We start from the raw sequence: 13579 nt of genomic DNA, 5'->3' as shown, positions 1-13579 counted from the left end.
TCATATTATCCAGGCAAATTCATAAGCAAAAAGTGAAGAGTGGTTGCCTAGGGTTGTAGGGAGATGTGAATGGGATTTAGGGGACGGTGGCTAAGAGGTATGGGGTTTCTTTTTGGGGTAATGAAAATGTTCTAAAGTTGATTGTGGAGATGATTCCCCAGCTCCATGAATGTATTGAGTCACTGAATTTTAGACTCTATGGGTGAATTGTATAGTATGTGAATTATATCTCAATAATACTCTGTTAAAAAAAAAAAAAAAACAGCTGATGGAAATGTTTAGACATCATTGGGAACCGAAGGGATGACCTTATGTATTGAATGGGGAGATGGCGATTGGGATATGGGTGTTGTAGTCTTGGTTCTCTCATAATTTGGCTGCCTGGTTTGGGTCAGTTACTTGTCTTTGGACTTCAGTGCTTTCATCTAAAATATTAGAGTCACACAGATATAGGGAACAAACTAGTGGTTACCAGTGGGGAGAGGGAAGGGGGAAAAGATAATATAGGGGTGTGGGAAAAAGAGGGTTATTATGGGGTTATATGAAATCATGTGAGAACGGATACATGTATATGTATGGCTGAGTTGCTTTGCTGTGTACCTGAAACTATCACAACCCTGTTAATTGGCTATACTCCAGTATAAAATGAAGTTAAAAAAAAAGAAATCGTGTGTGAAACCTTTGAAAATTGTAAAGCACTCTAGAATTTGAAGAATCTTTCATTCAATAAAAAACAATTTAAAAAAATTAGTCAAACCAGTAGACATATACAGCCTCTTATAGTTTTGAAATGCTGTAATTACATAAATGAGATATAAAGATGAGGTTGGATCAGGTTGTATATGTATGTGAAACAAAACTAGGCCATTGTGAAGTACTTTGTTCAGCAATAAAGCTGTAGATGCAGAGGTTCTTCTGGAAATCCTCGCTGAGTAACCCTAGGCCAAATCTGGTCTGAAAATAAGTCTCATAGCTCAAGATCAAAGCTGTAGCTCTATAAATTCAAAGCATAGATGTAGAAAGCATAGAGTTCTAAGAAGTTCTTGTGAAACGATGTAGTGGCCTCTCTTTCACCACCTAGTTTTGTATTGCCTATACATACCCTGAGCACATAGGTTTCACTCCTTTGCTTTAAGACCTTAGATGGCTATAATTAATGCATACATCAAAATGAAATAAATGAATTTTTTCCTTTTGTTTGGAAACTTTATTCAGCTTGATTTTGTGCTTTTTGATTTTATCATTCAACCAATAAGGATTTGTTGACTTGCCACTTCGTGCTTAACTTAGTCCTAGAAGGATGCACCGCAGTGTTGGCAGTCTTTGAAGTGGTATGCCCTTCATGAAGTATTTGAGAATTTATACCAGCTATACAGAGAAATGGGCTAGAACTGGACTTAGTCTGGATTGAGTCCTACCTCTAACATTTATTAACTCTGTGATTTTTTGCCCTTTTACGTATTTATTTTAATCCCTGTATCCTTAACTGTAAAGTGGGGAATGATTTTAATTCCCATCCATCCCATATCATGAGTAGGCTTTTGTCATTTGACGTAGTGGATGTAAAAGCATTTTCTAAACTCTAAAACACTATACAAATATGAAGTTTTTTTTTTCTTTTCTTTTAAGGGAAACCTCATTTCTTGTTTGATCTGATATCTGTAACAACTCATTTTCAGTTGGGGAGGCTGAGGCTTAGAGAAAAGTAAATTGATCAACGTCTTACAGTTGGAAAGTGGCAGGGATGAGTATGGAACTAAGTCTTCCTAAAGTATCTATTACATCACAACATACTATCTGTGTTAGTTGTTCCCAACCCAGATTACACGTCCAACTCACTCATGGTGCTTTTCTGAAATACAGTTGCCCAGATCCTACCCAGACTTTTGGAGCCAGAATTTCCAGAGGGGTAGTTTTGGGGTCTAAAGGGATTTGGGGGATGAGAAAGAAGAGCTCTCTGTGGGCTGCGTTAGTGGTTGAGATTTGAGCTGGCAATGGGTAGAATGTCTATGGGCATTACCTAATGCTGACCTCCAGCGTGGCTTCAGTGTGTGCCTGGGGGGATGCATAAATGATTGCAAGAAGCTGTAATTGAGGGCCTGTGATAGGTGGCGCTGAGTTGCAGAATTCCATGTGGGAAAGCCTGGTTCCTGTGGTTAGGATCTGGAGCCTTTGGTTTATTCTAAGAAGTCCTGTAGCATTTAGTTTGGAATCTTTTCCTGGCTGCATTTTCACAACCGAAGTGGAATTCTCCAAGCTTGGGAAGAGTTTAGCAAAGTTAATTTTAAAACTGGACTACGTCAGTGTTTATCTCTCCAAGTTTGGAGTGTTTTACTGCCTTGAGCTTAGATTAGGTCATCTGAACCAATGAGAAGGGCTTCTTAAAAATAAATCTTTAAAAAAAAAATAAATAAGGTCAATGATTTGTGCTGAAACTTGGATGGCTGTACTGCAACCTGGGATTTTGTAATGTCAGCCTCATTTCCCATGTTACCAGAAAGCCAAATGGACTTGGCCAAAGATAGGGTTAATATTAGGATGGATGGTTTTGCAGGCTTCTTTTTTCACTTTATTTCCTCAAGTCTGTGATCTCTAGTTTCATGAAATCAGATGATTCGTTCTTCTTTTTCCTTAGCCACAGTTTCTAAACTGTCTTAATGAGTGGGTTGGGAAATCTTACTCTGACACTTTCTTTTATTAATGATAACTCATGTTTGTAAAGCTCTCTAGCTTCTACACAGCACGTACATTTTCTTTATCTTCGTTAATCCTTAAAATAATAAGAACAATAGTAATAAAAATAGTAATAACAAATAGTACTAACACAGTAGTAATAACCGTAAAAAGTAACAGCAGTAACCGAGCTACTATTTATTGAATGCCTGTTAGTTACTACATATTATATTAGGAACTTTGATGTTTGTAAAATGTGCCAATTTTTCAGGGAGATAAATATTTCACTTTGTAGACAGTAAACTGAGGTAGTTCAGTTTGAGTAACTTGCCCAAGGTCATCTAGTTAGGAGTGGCTGATCTGCGATTATAGCTTTTTTCTATGATTCCAGGGACCTTTCCACTGATACTCTTGTGCTCAGAGAGTCAAGGACTTGCCCAAGGTCATATGCTACATGGTTGCGGTGCATGGAGTCTGCATTTGAACAATTGTCTCTTGACTTCTGGACTGTGCTCTTTAATTCTTCTAAGTCCTCAGACACCATGTACTGTTTGAAGGCTCCCATCCTAGAGATGTTCAGACTAATGCCTTTAGTAGAACTGATTTGGTTAGTTCTTTTAACTTATTTTAAAACAAATTTGCATTTAATGACCTCCATTCATATTCACTTAGTCTGCAGAAGGCATAGTGCATGTAGAAGCAGCTATATTGGAGTTCAAGCACTGGAGGTTATCACCATTGACCATCCCTAATTTTGGGACCTTTGGTAAGTTGCTCTACCTTCCTTCACCTCACTTATCTTACCCATAGTATGGGTACATAATAATATTTATCTCAGAGAGTTGCTGAGTGGATTATAAGGCTAAAGGTGTGAAAAAGGTTATGCAAACTGCAGCTTTATTAAGAGTTGGAAGTAATTTTGTGGCTATTATTGCTTGCAGTCATGGTTTTCTTTTGGAATCTGTGATTAACACTTAAGAGTTGTTATGAGATTTACAAAAGAACAACTCTTAATGGGATTCCTCCAAGATAGAATTAAAGAATGATCCTGGGGTAAAATACCTTTCTCTTCCTACATATAGCCTGTATTTCCTGTTGGTTTAGATAGGGCTATTAAGCCAGATTAAAGAATTTGTGCACTGAGGCTAAACAGACCCAAGGAGAGGTTTCCTAAGGAGTTCTCAAGAGTTCTCTGTAATGTCAGAAGCAGGATTCTAAGCTCTGGACGTGGGCCTGGACCTCTGGAACAAATACTCTATTTGAAACTGAGGCCAAAAAGGTAAGCCTCTTAAAACTACAAATGTCAGATACTCTTTATATGTTCATGTGTTAAGTGATTTCACTTCCCTGGGGCTCTTTTCTATAGGCTATTCATCCTCTGAGCCACTGTCTTTCTGTGTTTCCATTACCGAAGTTTGTTTTGTATTTGACATTCCGTGCCTGTGATGGTATATTATATGGCATATTAATAGCATATCATAGAAATAATATATAAAATATAAGATATATAACTATAAAACAAAAATCTAAGTAAAACATAAAAATAATCTAAGTAAAGCATAAAAATAACATAAGTGTTCTTCTCTACAATCTTTTAATTGACTAGATCAGAGGAAATTTAGGAACAGAAAGCAATTCCAAAGCCCTGCGACATGTCCCATGCATTCTAGCTATGAGAAAGACAGATGGACTTATGTCATAAATGAACCATTTATGAACCGTAATAAACCGTTCCCTTTCTCAAAGCAGCTGCTTCTGGAAGGGAAATTGCCAAGTGTAAAAATAGCTTAAACCCTAGCAATTGGCATGTAGGCAAATGGTTCTCACTAAGATACTAAGGAAAGAACCTTTGGAATCAGACCTGGGTTCAAATCCCAGCTCTTACTAGCTGTATGAGCTTGAGCAAATTATTTAACTGCTTTTTAGTTTCCTCATCTGTAAAATGACAGTAGTAATAATGTATCCCATAGGATTATAAGAATTAAGGAAAATATTTTATGGTTATAGTGTCTTATACATGGTAAGTTCTTATTTATGTCATTTCTTCTCATCATAACAAAGTATGCTTTCTTGATTCAACTTGAAATTCTTTAGGGGAGGTAAAGTAGTAGAATGTAAAGGGCCTTGGCTCTTGATGCCACACTTTTTGAATTTGAATTACTTCAAGAACTGTAGGCAGGTCCATGCTTCAATTTCCTAATCTCCAGGTAAAGTTGACTCTCAGGATTGTGGTGATTATATGAGATGATGTATATGAAGTACCTATTAAAACTGTGGGATGCTGTGTCAGGAAGAAATGTAGATACAGGGCTTTGAGAGTGCTGATCTTTCTGTTTTCAAAGACATTTGGAGTGTAGGAGCTGAAAGGGCACTTAAGATCATCTAGTTCATTCTCCCCATTGTTCAGATGAGAAAGCTGAGCACCTGGACTGTATGGTGTGGTAGAGGCAAAACTGGCCTGGATTCTAGACCTTCTTGTGTGTCCTCCCCCCCACCCCCCACCGCCGCCCCCTGCATTTTGCTGCCTTTCATCAGGGTTATATTGGGTCTGTGGAGGCATTAGGACCTCAGAATATCTTTTGGCCAATGTGCTGAGCTACCACAGAGCAGGATTTTAAAACGGGATTGTGAAAATCATGTCAGAGCTGATAAAAATGGAACATTTATTCCTGCCCTGGAGAGAATTTGCATGTCTTAGGCAGATTCCTTAGACTCCTTGTCAAGTTGAGTTAGGTGTCTGATGGTTTGTTCCTTTCTTCACTCAGTGTCTGAGCACCTATTTTATGCCTGGCTTTTGCTAGCTGTTGGGGATTCGTGATAAATTAGACATGGCCCCTGAACTTAGAATTCAGTCTGGTTGGAAAAATAGACCCTTAAAATAGGCAATTACTATAATGGTGCTGTGGGAACAGAAGGGAGGGTGAAGAACTCCCCAACCTAGAGATCAGGGAAGACTTCACAGAAGAGATGACCTTTAAGCTGAGACCTGACAAGGATAAATAAAAGGGTTTGTGTGGTGAGGTGGCAAGGGAAGGGAAAGGGAAAGGCAGGATTCACAGGCAGAGGGAGTAACTTGAGACAATAGGGAGAGGTGTGAAAGAGCCCATTACGTTTGGTGCACCATCACTGGTTCAGTGGTGTAGAATGTGTGAAACATAAGTACAGGCATGCCTTGGAGATACTGTGGGTTTAGTTCCAGTTTTATTGTGATGCTTACTACCACAATAAAGTGAGCATCACAATAAAAAGAGTCACATGAATTTTTTTGGTTTCCAAATGCATATAAAACTTATGTTTACACTATACTGTAGTCTATTAAGTGTACATTTATGTTTAAATAAACAATGTACATACCTTAATTTAAAAATATTTTATTGCGGGCTTCCCTGTGGCGCAGTGGTTGAGAGTCTGCCTGCCGATGCAGGGGACACGGGTTCGTGCCCCGGTCTGGGAAGATCCCACATGCTGTGGAGCGGCTGGGCCCGTGAGCCATGGCCACTGAGCCTGCGCGTCCGGAGCCTGTGCTCCGCCACGGGAGAGGCCACAACAGTGAGAGGCCCACGTACCGCAAAAAAAAAAAAAAACTTTACTGCTAAAATATGCTAACCATCATCTGACAATGCAAGGTTGCCACAAATCGTCAATTTGTAAAAGGTATAATATCTGTGAAGTGCAGTAACTCCAAGCACAGTAAAACGAGGTATGCCTGTAGTGGGAGATAAAGAAGATGTAAGTCTGTAGAGCAGAGTTCTCAAAGTCTTTAAAAAAAAGAGTTTATTTTTTAGAGCAGTTTTACGTTCACAGCAATATTGAGTGGAAAGTACAGAGATTTCCTATAAACCTCCTGCCCACACATATGTACAACTTACCTCACTACCAATATCCTATACCGGGGTGGTACGTTACAATATGTGAACCTACATCAACACATCATATTCACCTTAAGTCTGTATTTTACGTTAGAGTTCACTCTTGGTGTTTTATGTCTATGAGTTGAACAAGTGTATGTATATAAAGACAAATATCCACCATTATAGTATCATATAGAATAGTTTCACCACCCTAAAATTCCTCTGTGCTCTGGTAATTCACCCCTCCTTCCCCTCAAATCTGTGGCAACCACTGACCCTTAATACTGTCTCCATAGTTTTACCTTTGTCAGAATGTCAGATAGTTGGAAGCATATGGTATATAGTCTTTTCAGACTGGTTTCTTTCACCTAGTAATATGTATTTAAGGTTCCTCATTATCTTTTCATGGCTTGATAGCTCATTTCTTCTTAGTGCTGAATAATATTCCATTTTCTGGCTGTATCACAGTTTACTTATCCATTCACCTATGGAAGGACACCTTGGTTGCTTCCAAGTTTTGGTAATTATGAATAGAGCTGCTGCAAACATCCACGTGAAAGTTTCTGTGTGAACAAGTTATCAGCTCCTTTGGGTAAATAACAAAGGAGCACGAATGCTATATTGTATGGTAAGAGTAAGTTTAATTTTGTGAGAAACTGCCAACATGTCTTAGTGACTGTACCATTTTGCATTCCCACTACTAATGAATGAAAATTCTTGTTGCCCCATATTCTTGTTAGTATTTGGTGTTGTCAGTTTTGGATTTTGGCCATTCTAATAGGTGTGTAGTGGTTTTTCATTGTTGTTTTAATTGCAGTTCCCTAATGAAATACAATATTGAGTATCTTTTCTATCTATATCTTCTTTGGTGATGTGTCTCTTCAGGTCTTTTGCGTATTTCATTAATTGCGTTTTCTTATTGTTGAGGATTTTCTTGTGTATGAAATTATAGCTTTTATTTTTAAAAATTTTATTGGGGTATAGTTGACTTACAATGTTTTGTTAGTTTCAGGTGTACAGCAAAGTGAATCTGGTATACATACACATATATCCATTCTTTTTTAGATTCTTTTCTAAAAGCATAGTAATAATATATATTACTATTATATAATGTAATATATGCCATTACGGAGTATTGAGTAGAGTTCCCTGTGCTGTGCAGTAGGTCCTTATTAGTTATCTATTTTATATATAGTAGTGTAAGAGAATACAAAGGCCTTGGGGTTGGGAGGCCGAAGACCTCAGTCCTGGCCCCAGATCTGCTTCTAACTTGCTCTGTAACATTGGGCAGGCTACTTAACTTCTTGGAACCTCTGGCTTCTTCTGTCATATGGGCACCAAAATCACTACCCTGCTTGTCACACAGTTGTTTTGAGGCTCCAGTGGACTAGGTCTAGCTAATACCAAGGCCAGAAAGTCTTTTGAGTTGGAAAAGGATTATATTAGTTTGCTAGAGCTGCTGCAACAAATTACCACAAACTAGGGGTCTTAAATAACAGAAATTTATTGTTTCAGTTTTGGAGGTTAGAAGTCCAAGATCAAGGTGTTTGTAGGGTTGGTTCCTTCTGATACCTGTGAGGAAAAATCTGTTCCATTCCTCTCTCGTAGCTTCTGGTGATTTGTTGGGCTTGAAGAAGCATTGCTCTGATCTCTGTCTTTATCTTCATAAGGTGTTCTCCTTGTGTACGTTTGTCTTCAAATATCCCCTTTTTATAAGGACATTGACTGGATTAGGGGGCTGACCCTACTCCAGTTTGACCTAATCATATTTTAAATAATTATATCTACAATGGCTCTGTTTCCAAATAAAGTCACATTCTGAGGTACTGGGAGTTAAGAACATATGAATCTTGGCGGAATACGAGGGTACGACAAGGGCACGACAACTCTTTAAATATTGAAGCTTTTTATGCCAGAACCTTAGTGAACACCTACTGTATGCAACACCCTTGATGATTACAAATATTCAGACTTAGTGATTCTTTAAGTTTGTAGCCTAGGGAAGCAGCATAGTAGAGTGGTTTAGTGCTCAGGGCCTGGGCCAGACGGCCTGGATTTGGGTCTGACTGCTGCCAGTTACTATCCAGTTGATCTTGGGCAAATAACTTAGTCTCTGTGCTTCAGTTTCTTTATCTGCAGAATAAGGATGACAGTACCTAACTACAGGGTTGTTGTGAGGCTACAGTGAATATTAATAAAGAACTTGAATTAATTCATAAGATACAAGGATATACTTTACAGCACAGGGCATATAGCCAATATTTTATAACAACTTTAAATGGAGTATAATCTATACAAATATTGAATTACAGTGTTGTTCACCTGAAACTAATATAATATTTAAGTCAACTATAATAGAAAAAAGAAGGAACTTGAATCATTGCACATGATAAAATATTAGCTATTCATTTAATTAAAACAATTTCCAAATCTAAAATTCTGTAATGTAGAGAACCTTAAAGTGGTCCATAATCAAGGATCAAACAAACAGAAGCAGGTTATATAAGCTCATAGAATGTAGGATGTCTGGGTTGGAAGGCTCTTTAGAGACCATCTACTTGAGTCTTCTCATTTTGCAGATGGGGAAACCAGGGTTCAGAAAAAAGGAAGTGACTTGCTCTGGGTCAACTGACTCATTTGTATCACAGTCCTTGGCCTCTAAAGGAGCTTAGAGCTCAACAAAGAGCTAAATAAGCCTAAAAATGTAGTAATGTCCTTGTTTTTATCTCCTTTTTCCTGTTTCTCTTACAGCAAATAAAAAGAAGGAGAAGGAACGGCCAGAGATTTCTCTTCCTTCAGATTTTGAGCACACGATTCACGTTGGTTTTGATGCTGTCACAGGCGAGTTTACAGTAAGTCCTGGGCCACAGAAAGACATTTGGTCTTTCAGAGTTCTGGCTATGCACTGTTAGATTTAATCCTTTCCAGACTTCCTGATGCCTCTATCTTTGCCCGAGACCCTCATTACTATCTTCTTATAGTAATGAGAGGGACACATTCCTCCCCTCCAGAATTGTACTAGAGAAGCCTTTGAATCTCTATTCCTTAAATAGACCTCGGTTAAGTGGCCCCTTAACATCAGGCTCTGTGCTGGGCACTGATGATCCAGAGACAAATCAGACATGATTGCTGCTGTAAAGGAGGAATAGCCTGGTGAAGGGGCAAATACCACAAGAAATGACAGATATAGTAAGAGATGTGTTATAAGAGAGACCAGTGTGGAACTCTGAGGGCAGAGAGAGAAAGGAATGACTAAACCCATCTTTAGCTGCCATCAGTTATCAGAGTTAGTTCTGAATTTCATTCAGGGTCCCCTGTGATTATGCCTTGCTGACAGCCTCGCATGTCTCTCTTGTAGGGGATGCCAGAGCAGTGGGCCCGCTTGCTTCAGACATCAAATATCACCAAGTCGGAGCAGAAGAAAAACCCGCAGGCTGTCCTGGATGTATTAGAATTTTATAACTCGAAGAAGACCTCCAACAGCCAGAAGTACATGAGCTTTACAGGTATGGGGATTGTGTCCAGGGCAGTCTAGGAAAAAAGAGGTTTTCATCTTAGTAGATGCCTATTGGTGTGGGGTGGAGGAAGAGCGTTTTTCAAAAGAGTGGAGATGGCACGTTCGCTAAGATGGAATTTTGGAATTTGAGAGCCAAGATGATGGGTTTTTGCATCAAACTTGAGTCTTTACTCTGAAACTGCATGTTTTGAAAAAGTACTGTGATATTACGTGTTAAGAACATAGACTTTGTGCTAGAAGATCTAGATTCTGATACTCATTATGTTCTAGTAGTTCATTTCTTTGAGCTTCAAAATGAGAATAATAATTCCTATCTCAAGAGGTTGTAATGAGGATAAATGAGCTCATTGATACGAAAGTTCTTTATAGGTTGCAAAATGGCACCATGAAAATGTAGCCATCATTATCATCGTTTTCAATATCAGTAGGTTATGTGATAACCCAGTTAAGTAGGCAAGCCCAATTTCTTCCTCAAGGAACTGATTTTTATCAGTCCAATCAGTCCAATGAAAAACTGGCCAGTAATAATAAATGTTCTTTAGATGTACTCTCTCTATATGTATAAGGGACTGTGTTTTTCAGAATGTTTTTAATTGCAGAATTGGGATTAGAATCCAGGTCTCCTAATTCCTAGACCAGTACCTTTTCAGTTTACCACTTGCTTCTAGTAACTCTATTTGGAGCACCTCCTTACATAGCAGAGAGATTTTTCTTTTCTTAGGCAAGTCATAGGAAGGCCTACATTTCTGGAAACTTGCCTTGTATATAGCATCTTAGAATGTTAGGGCAAGAAGTATCTTTAGTATATACCACTTCCAGTTTCCCCTTGTTTTGCAAACATTAGAGCCCAAAATGCCTTTCTAATGTGGCTACATTAGTGATCTCTTAACCACTGGTCTTAACTCTGAGTCCAGTGCTTTTTCTGGTGTTCATGCTGTCTCTTTCAAAGGGCAGTATTGTTGGGGAAGGTGAGAGCCGGGATGAACTAGCTAATTTTGAAGGATGCTTTCCCCAGCAAGTATCTGGCTTGCAGCAGTAGGCACAGATGGTGAGGATGACAGACTGCAGCTTTGCTCATGCTGCATAGTGGTGCCCAGTAGAGTGTCATACATGTTCCTAGCATGTTTCCTTCCTGATATCTGGCCTGCTGGGTCTGTATCACTTCTTCCATTGAGGGACTGGGTCATTCCAAGGCAGTATTGGGGTTGAGGGGTGATGGGTAGGAAAGTTTTCTAGGTTACGGCTTGTGTTTTCAAGAGTTTGTCGTGGAGACTTCAGATTAGAAGCTGGCTTTGAAAGCCTCAGCAGCAAAGTCTTTCGAAGAATCTGTTTTTATGTATATGTGTGTAGATGTGTACAAATACTATTTATGTATATGGAAGCATAGCTATGTGGGTTTGCATATGTTTGGAATTAAAGTCCACTTAAGTATTTATGAGTGAATATGGGTATAGATATACACATTCAGGTAATTGTGTATATGTTCCATGCATGCATAAATGAATAACATTGAGTGTATATGTGTAGAATGTATAGATATGTGTCCATACAGCTACTTCTGTGTGTATAAATTTGTGCAAATGTGTGTGTGTGTGCACATGCATACACACGTGAGGGATTTTTTGTTTTCTGTAAGTTGAAGACCAAGGCAACTCCAAGCAAAACTGTATATTTGGCACTTTAAAAAAAAATTTTTTTTTAATTGAAGTATAGTTGATTTACAATGTTGTGTTAATTACTGCTGTACAGCAAAGTGCTTCGGTTATAAATACATTCTTTTTTAAAATATTCTTTTCCATTATGGTTTTTCACAGGATACTGATTATAGTTATCTGTATTATACGCAGGACCTTGTTGTTTATGGCACAGTTATTTTTTTATTTTTTATTTTTTTGCGGTACGCGGGCCTCTCACTGTTGTGGCCTCTCCCGTTGCGCCTCACAGGCTCCGGACGCGCAGGCTCAGTCAGTGGCCATGACGCACGGGCCCAGCCGCTCCGCGGCATGTGGGATCCTCCCGGACCGGGGCACGAACCCGCATCCCCTGCATCGGCAGGCGGACTCTCAACCACTGCGCCACCAGGGAAGCCCTGGCACAGTTATTTTTAATGTCCTATCTCTCATTTTCCTATTTCCTTTCTTCTCATACTATTAATTATGATAACACTACTTCAATTTGTATATGCTTGCACATAAACCATCTCATTTGATTCTCATGACGGCCTTGGGAGATTGGAAACGCAAGGGCATTATCCCCATTTTGCAGACTCAGGGAAATTAATTAGGCTCAGAGAAATTAAGTGACTTATTCATAGAACCTCAACATATCAGTTGAATGATATACCAGTGTTGGAAGTGTGTTTTCAACTTGGACCTTTAAATCCTTCGCTGTCTAAAAGCCCAAGCACAGTCCTCCGTGCCAAGTTTTTGTTAAGTTTCCTGTCTTTTCATCACTTTATCTTCTGTACCAACTAGTAGCTAATGTGATAAGCAAAGCCTTGACTAGATTGACAATGCCAGGTTCTGGGTTTTAGCCCTACTTTGCGACTGGTTTATGTAACCTTGAACCAGTTTCTTTTCCTCTGAACCCTAGTTTATTTATTTGTAAAATGAAGGGATTGCAAGTACTTTCTGCTCTGTCATTCTGTGCTATGGAATTTGATTTTTATATACAGAAATTGTACATCACATTTAAAAGGAGCAAACGTACTTATTTTTTATATGGTGGAGATATATTTATTACCAGAATACCCAGTCCTCAAAAATACTAGCAGTACATAAGGTTAGGGGTGGTGCAAGGAAGGCATAGTATTGCACTTGGTATAGAATGTGCTTTTGGACAAGAAAAACAAGTGAATTATGTTTAAGCTATATCCTGAATTGATTTATCCAGAGTACAGCTGGCTATTCAGGGTTTGTTTTAAGAACATATTGTCACAGTTTATGGGTTCATAATTTGTCATAGGACCAAAGAAGCTATACCTGATACTTTCATGTATGATGGAATTGAGATCTTGGACATTCTCTGGGCTTGTTTCTCGGTGAGGAAGATGTAGGATTTGATATAATATTTCTTCTCCTTAATTCCCATTGGTGGTGAACTGGTGAAATCAATTTCTTCTTGGACTTTTAGGAATTAAAGAATAAATCCAAACACAATACTTGGTCTTTAAACTTATTTTCTTGCTAAGATTTCCATTGGGTCTGTTTCATAGTTTATCAAGTCTAAGATATCATTGATTGTAAGGTGCATTGTTATTTTACATGCCCCTAAAGAAAAAGAAGCTGCCAATTAAATCATGAAATACTTTTGATTGTAGGACACATCTCTTTCTGAGATGTTAACGTGAAAAAATACATGTCTCGGAATTAATAAAATATGGTGATTATCTGATTGAAGGAGCTTGGACCTATTCTTAGAAGTAAGACCCTGCCTTTAATTATACTTGAGATGACTAATGCATCTCTTTTCCTAAGGCTTAGTCTTTCTCTCCTTGTGGGGAATAGACATGGATGTAGAAGGATCCTTTCTAAAAGCT

At 38.6% G+C, this 13579-nt stretch overlaps 1 protein-coding gene across 2 annotated transcripts in view; it reads left to right on the top strand.

Moving 5' to 3' along the window:
• PAK1 (p21 (RAC1) activated kinase 1) overlaps positions 1–13579 on the top strand; it is a 147757-nt gene that overhangs the window by 86231 nt on the left and 47947 nt on the right. For both annotated transcript variants that reach the window (XM_024749686.1, XM_024749694.1), the window contains exons 3-4: positions 9276–9376; positions 9883–10030. In XM_024749686.1, coding sequence (XP_024605454.1) covers positions 9276–9376; positions 9883–10030 — 249 coding nt within the window. The remainder of the gene's footprint in view (positions 1–9275; positions 9377–9882; positions 10031–13579) is intronic.

The sequence above is a fragment of the Neophocaena asiaeorientalis genome, unplaced genomic scaffold, assembly GCF_003031525.2.
Source record: "Neophocaena asiaeorientalis asiaeorientalis breed wild unplaced genomic scaffold, Neophocaena_asiaeorientalis_V1.1 scaffold363, whole genome shotgun sequence".
NCBI classification, from domain to species: Eukaryota; Metazoa; Chordata; class Mammalia; order Artiodactyla; family Phocoenidae; genus Neophocaena; species Neophocaena asiaeorientalis.
The sequence above is the reverse complement of the archived record's forward strand: the minus strand, read 5'-3'. Positions and strand labels throughout refer to the sequence as shown.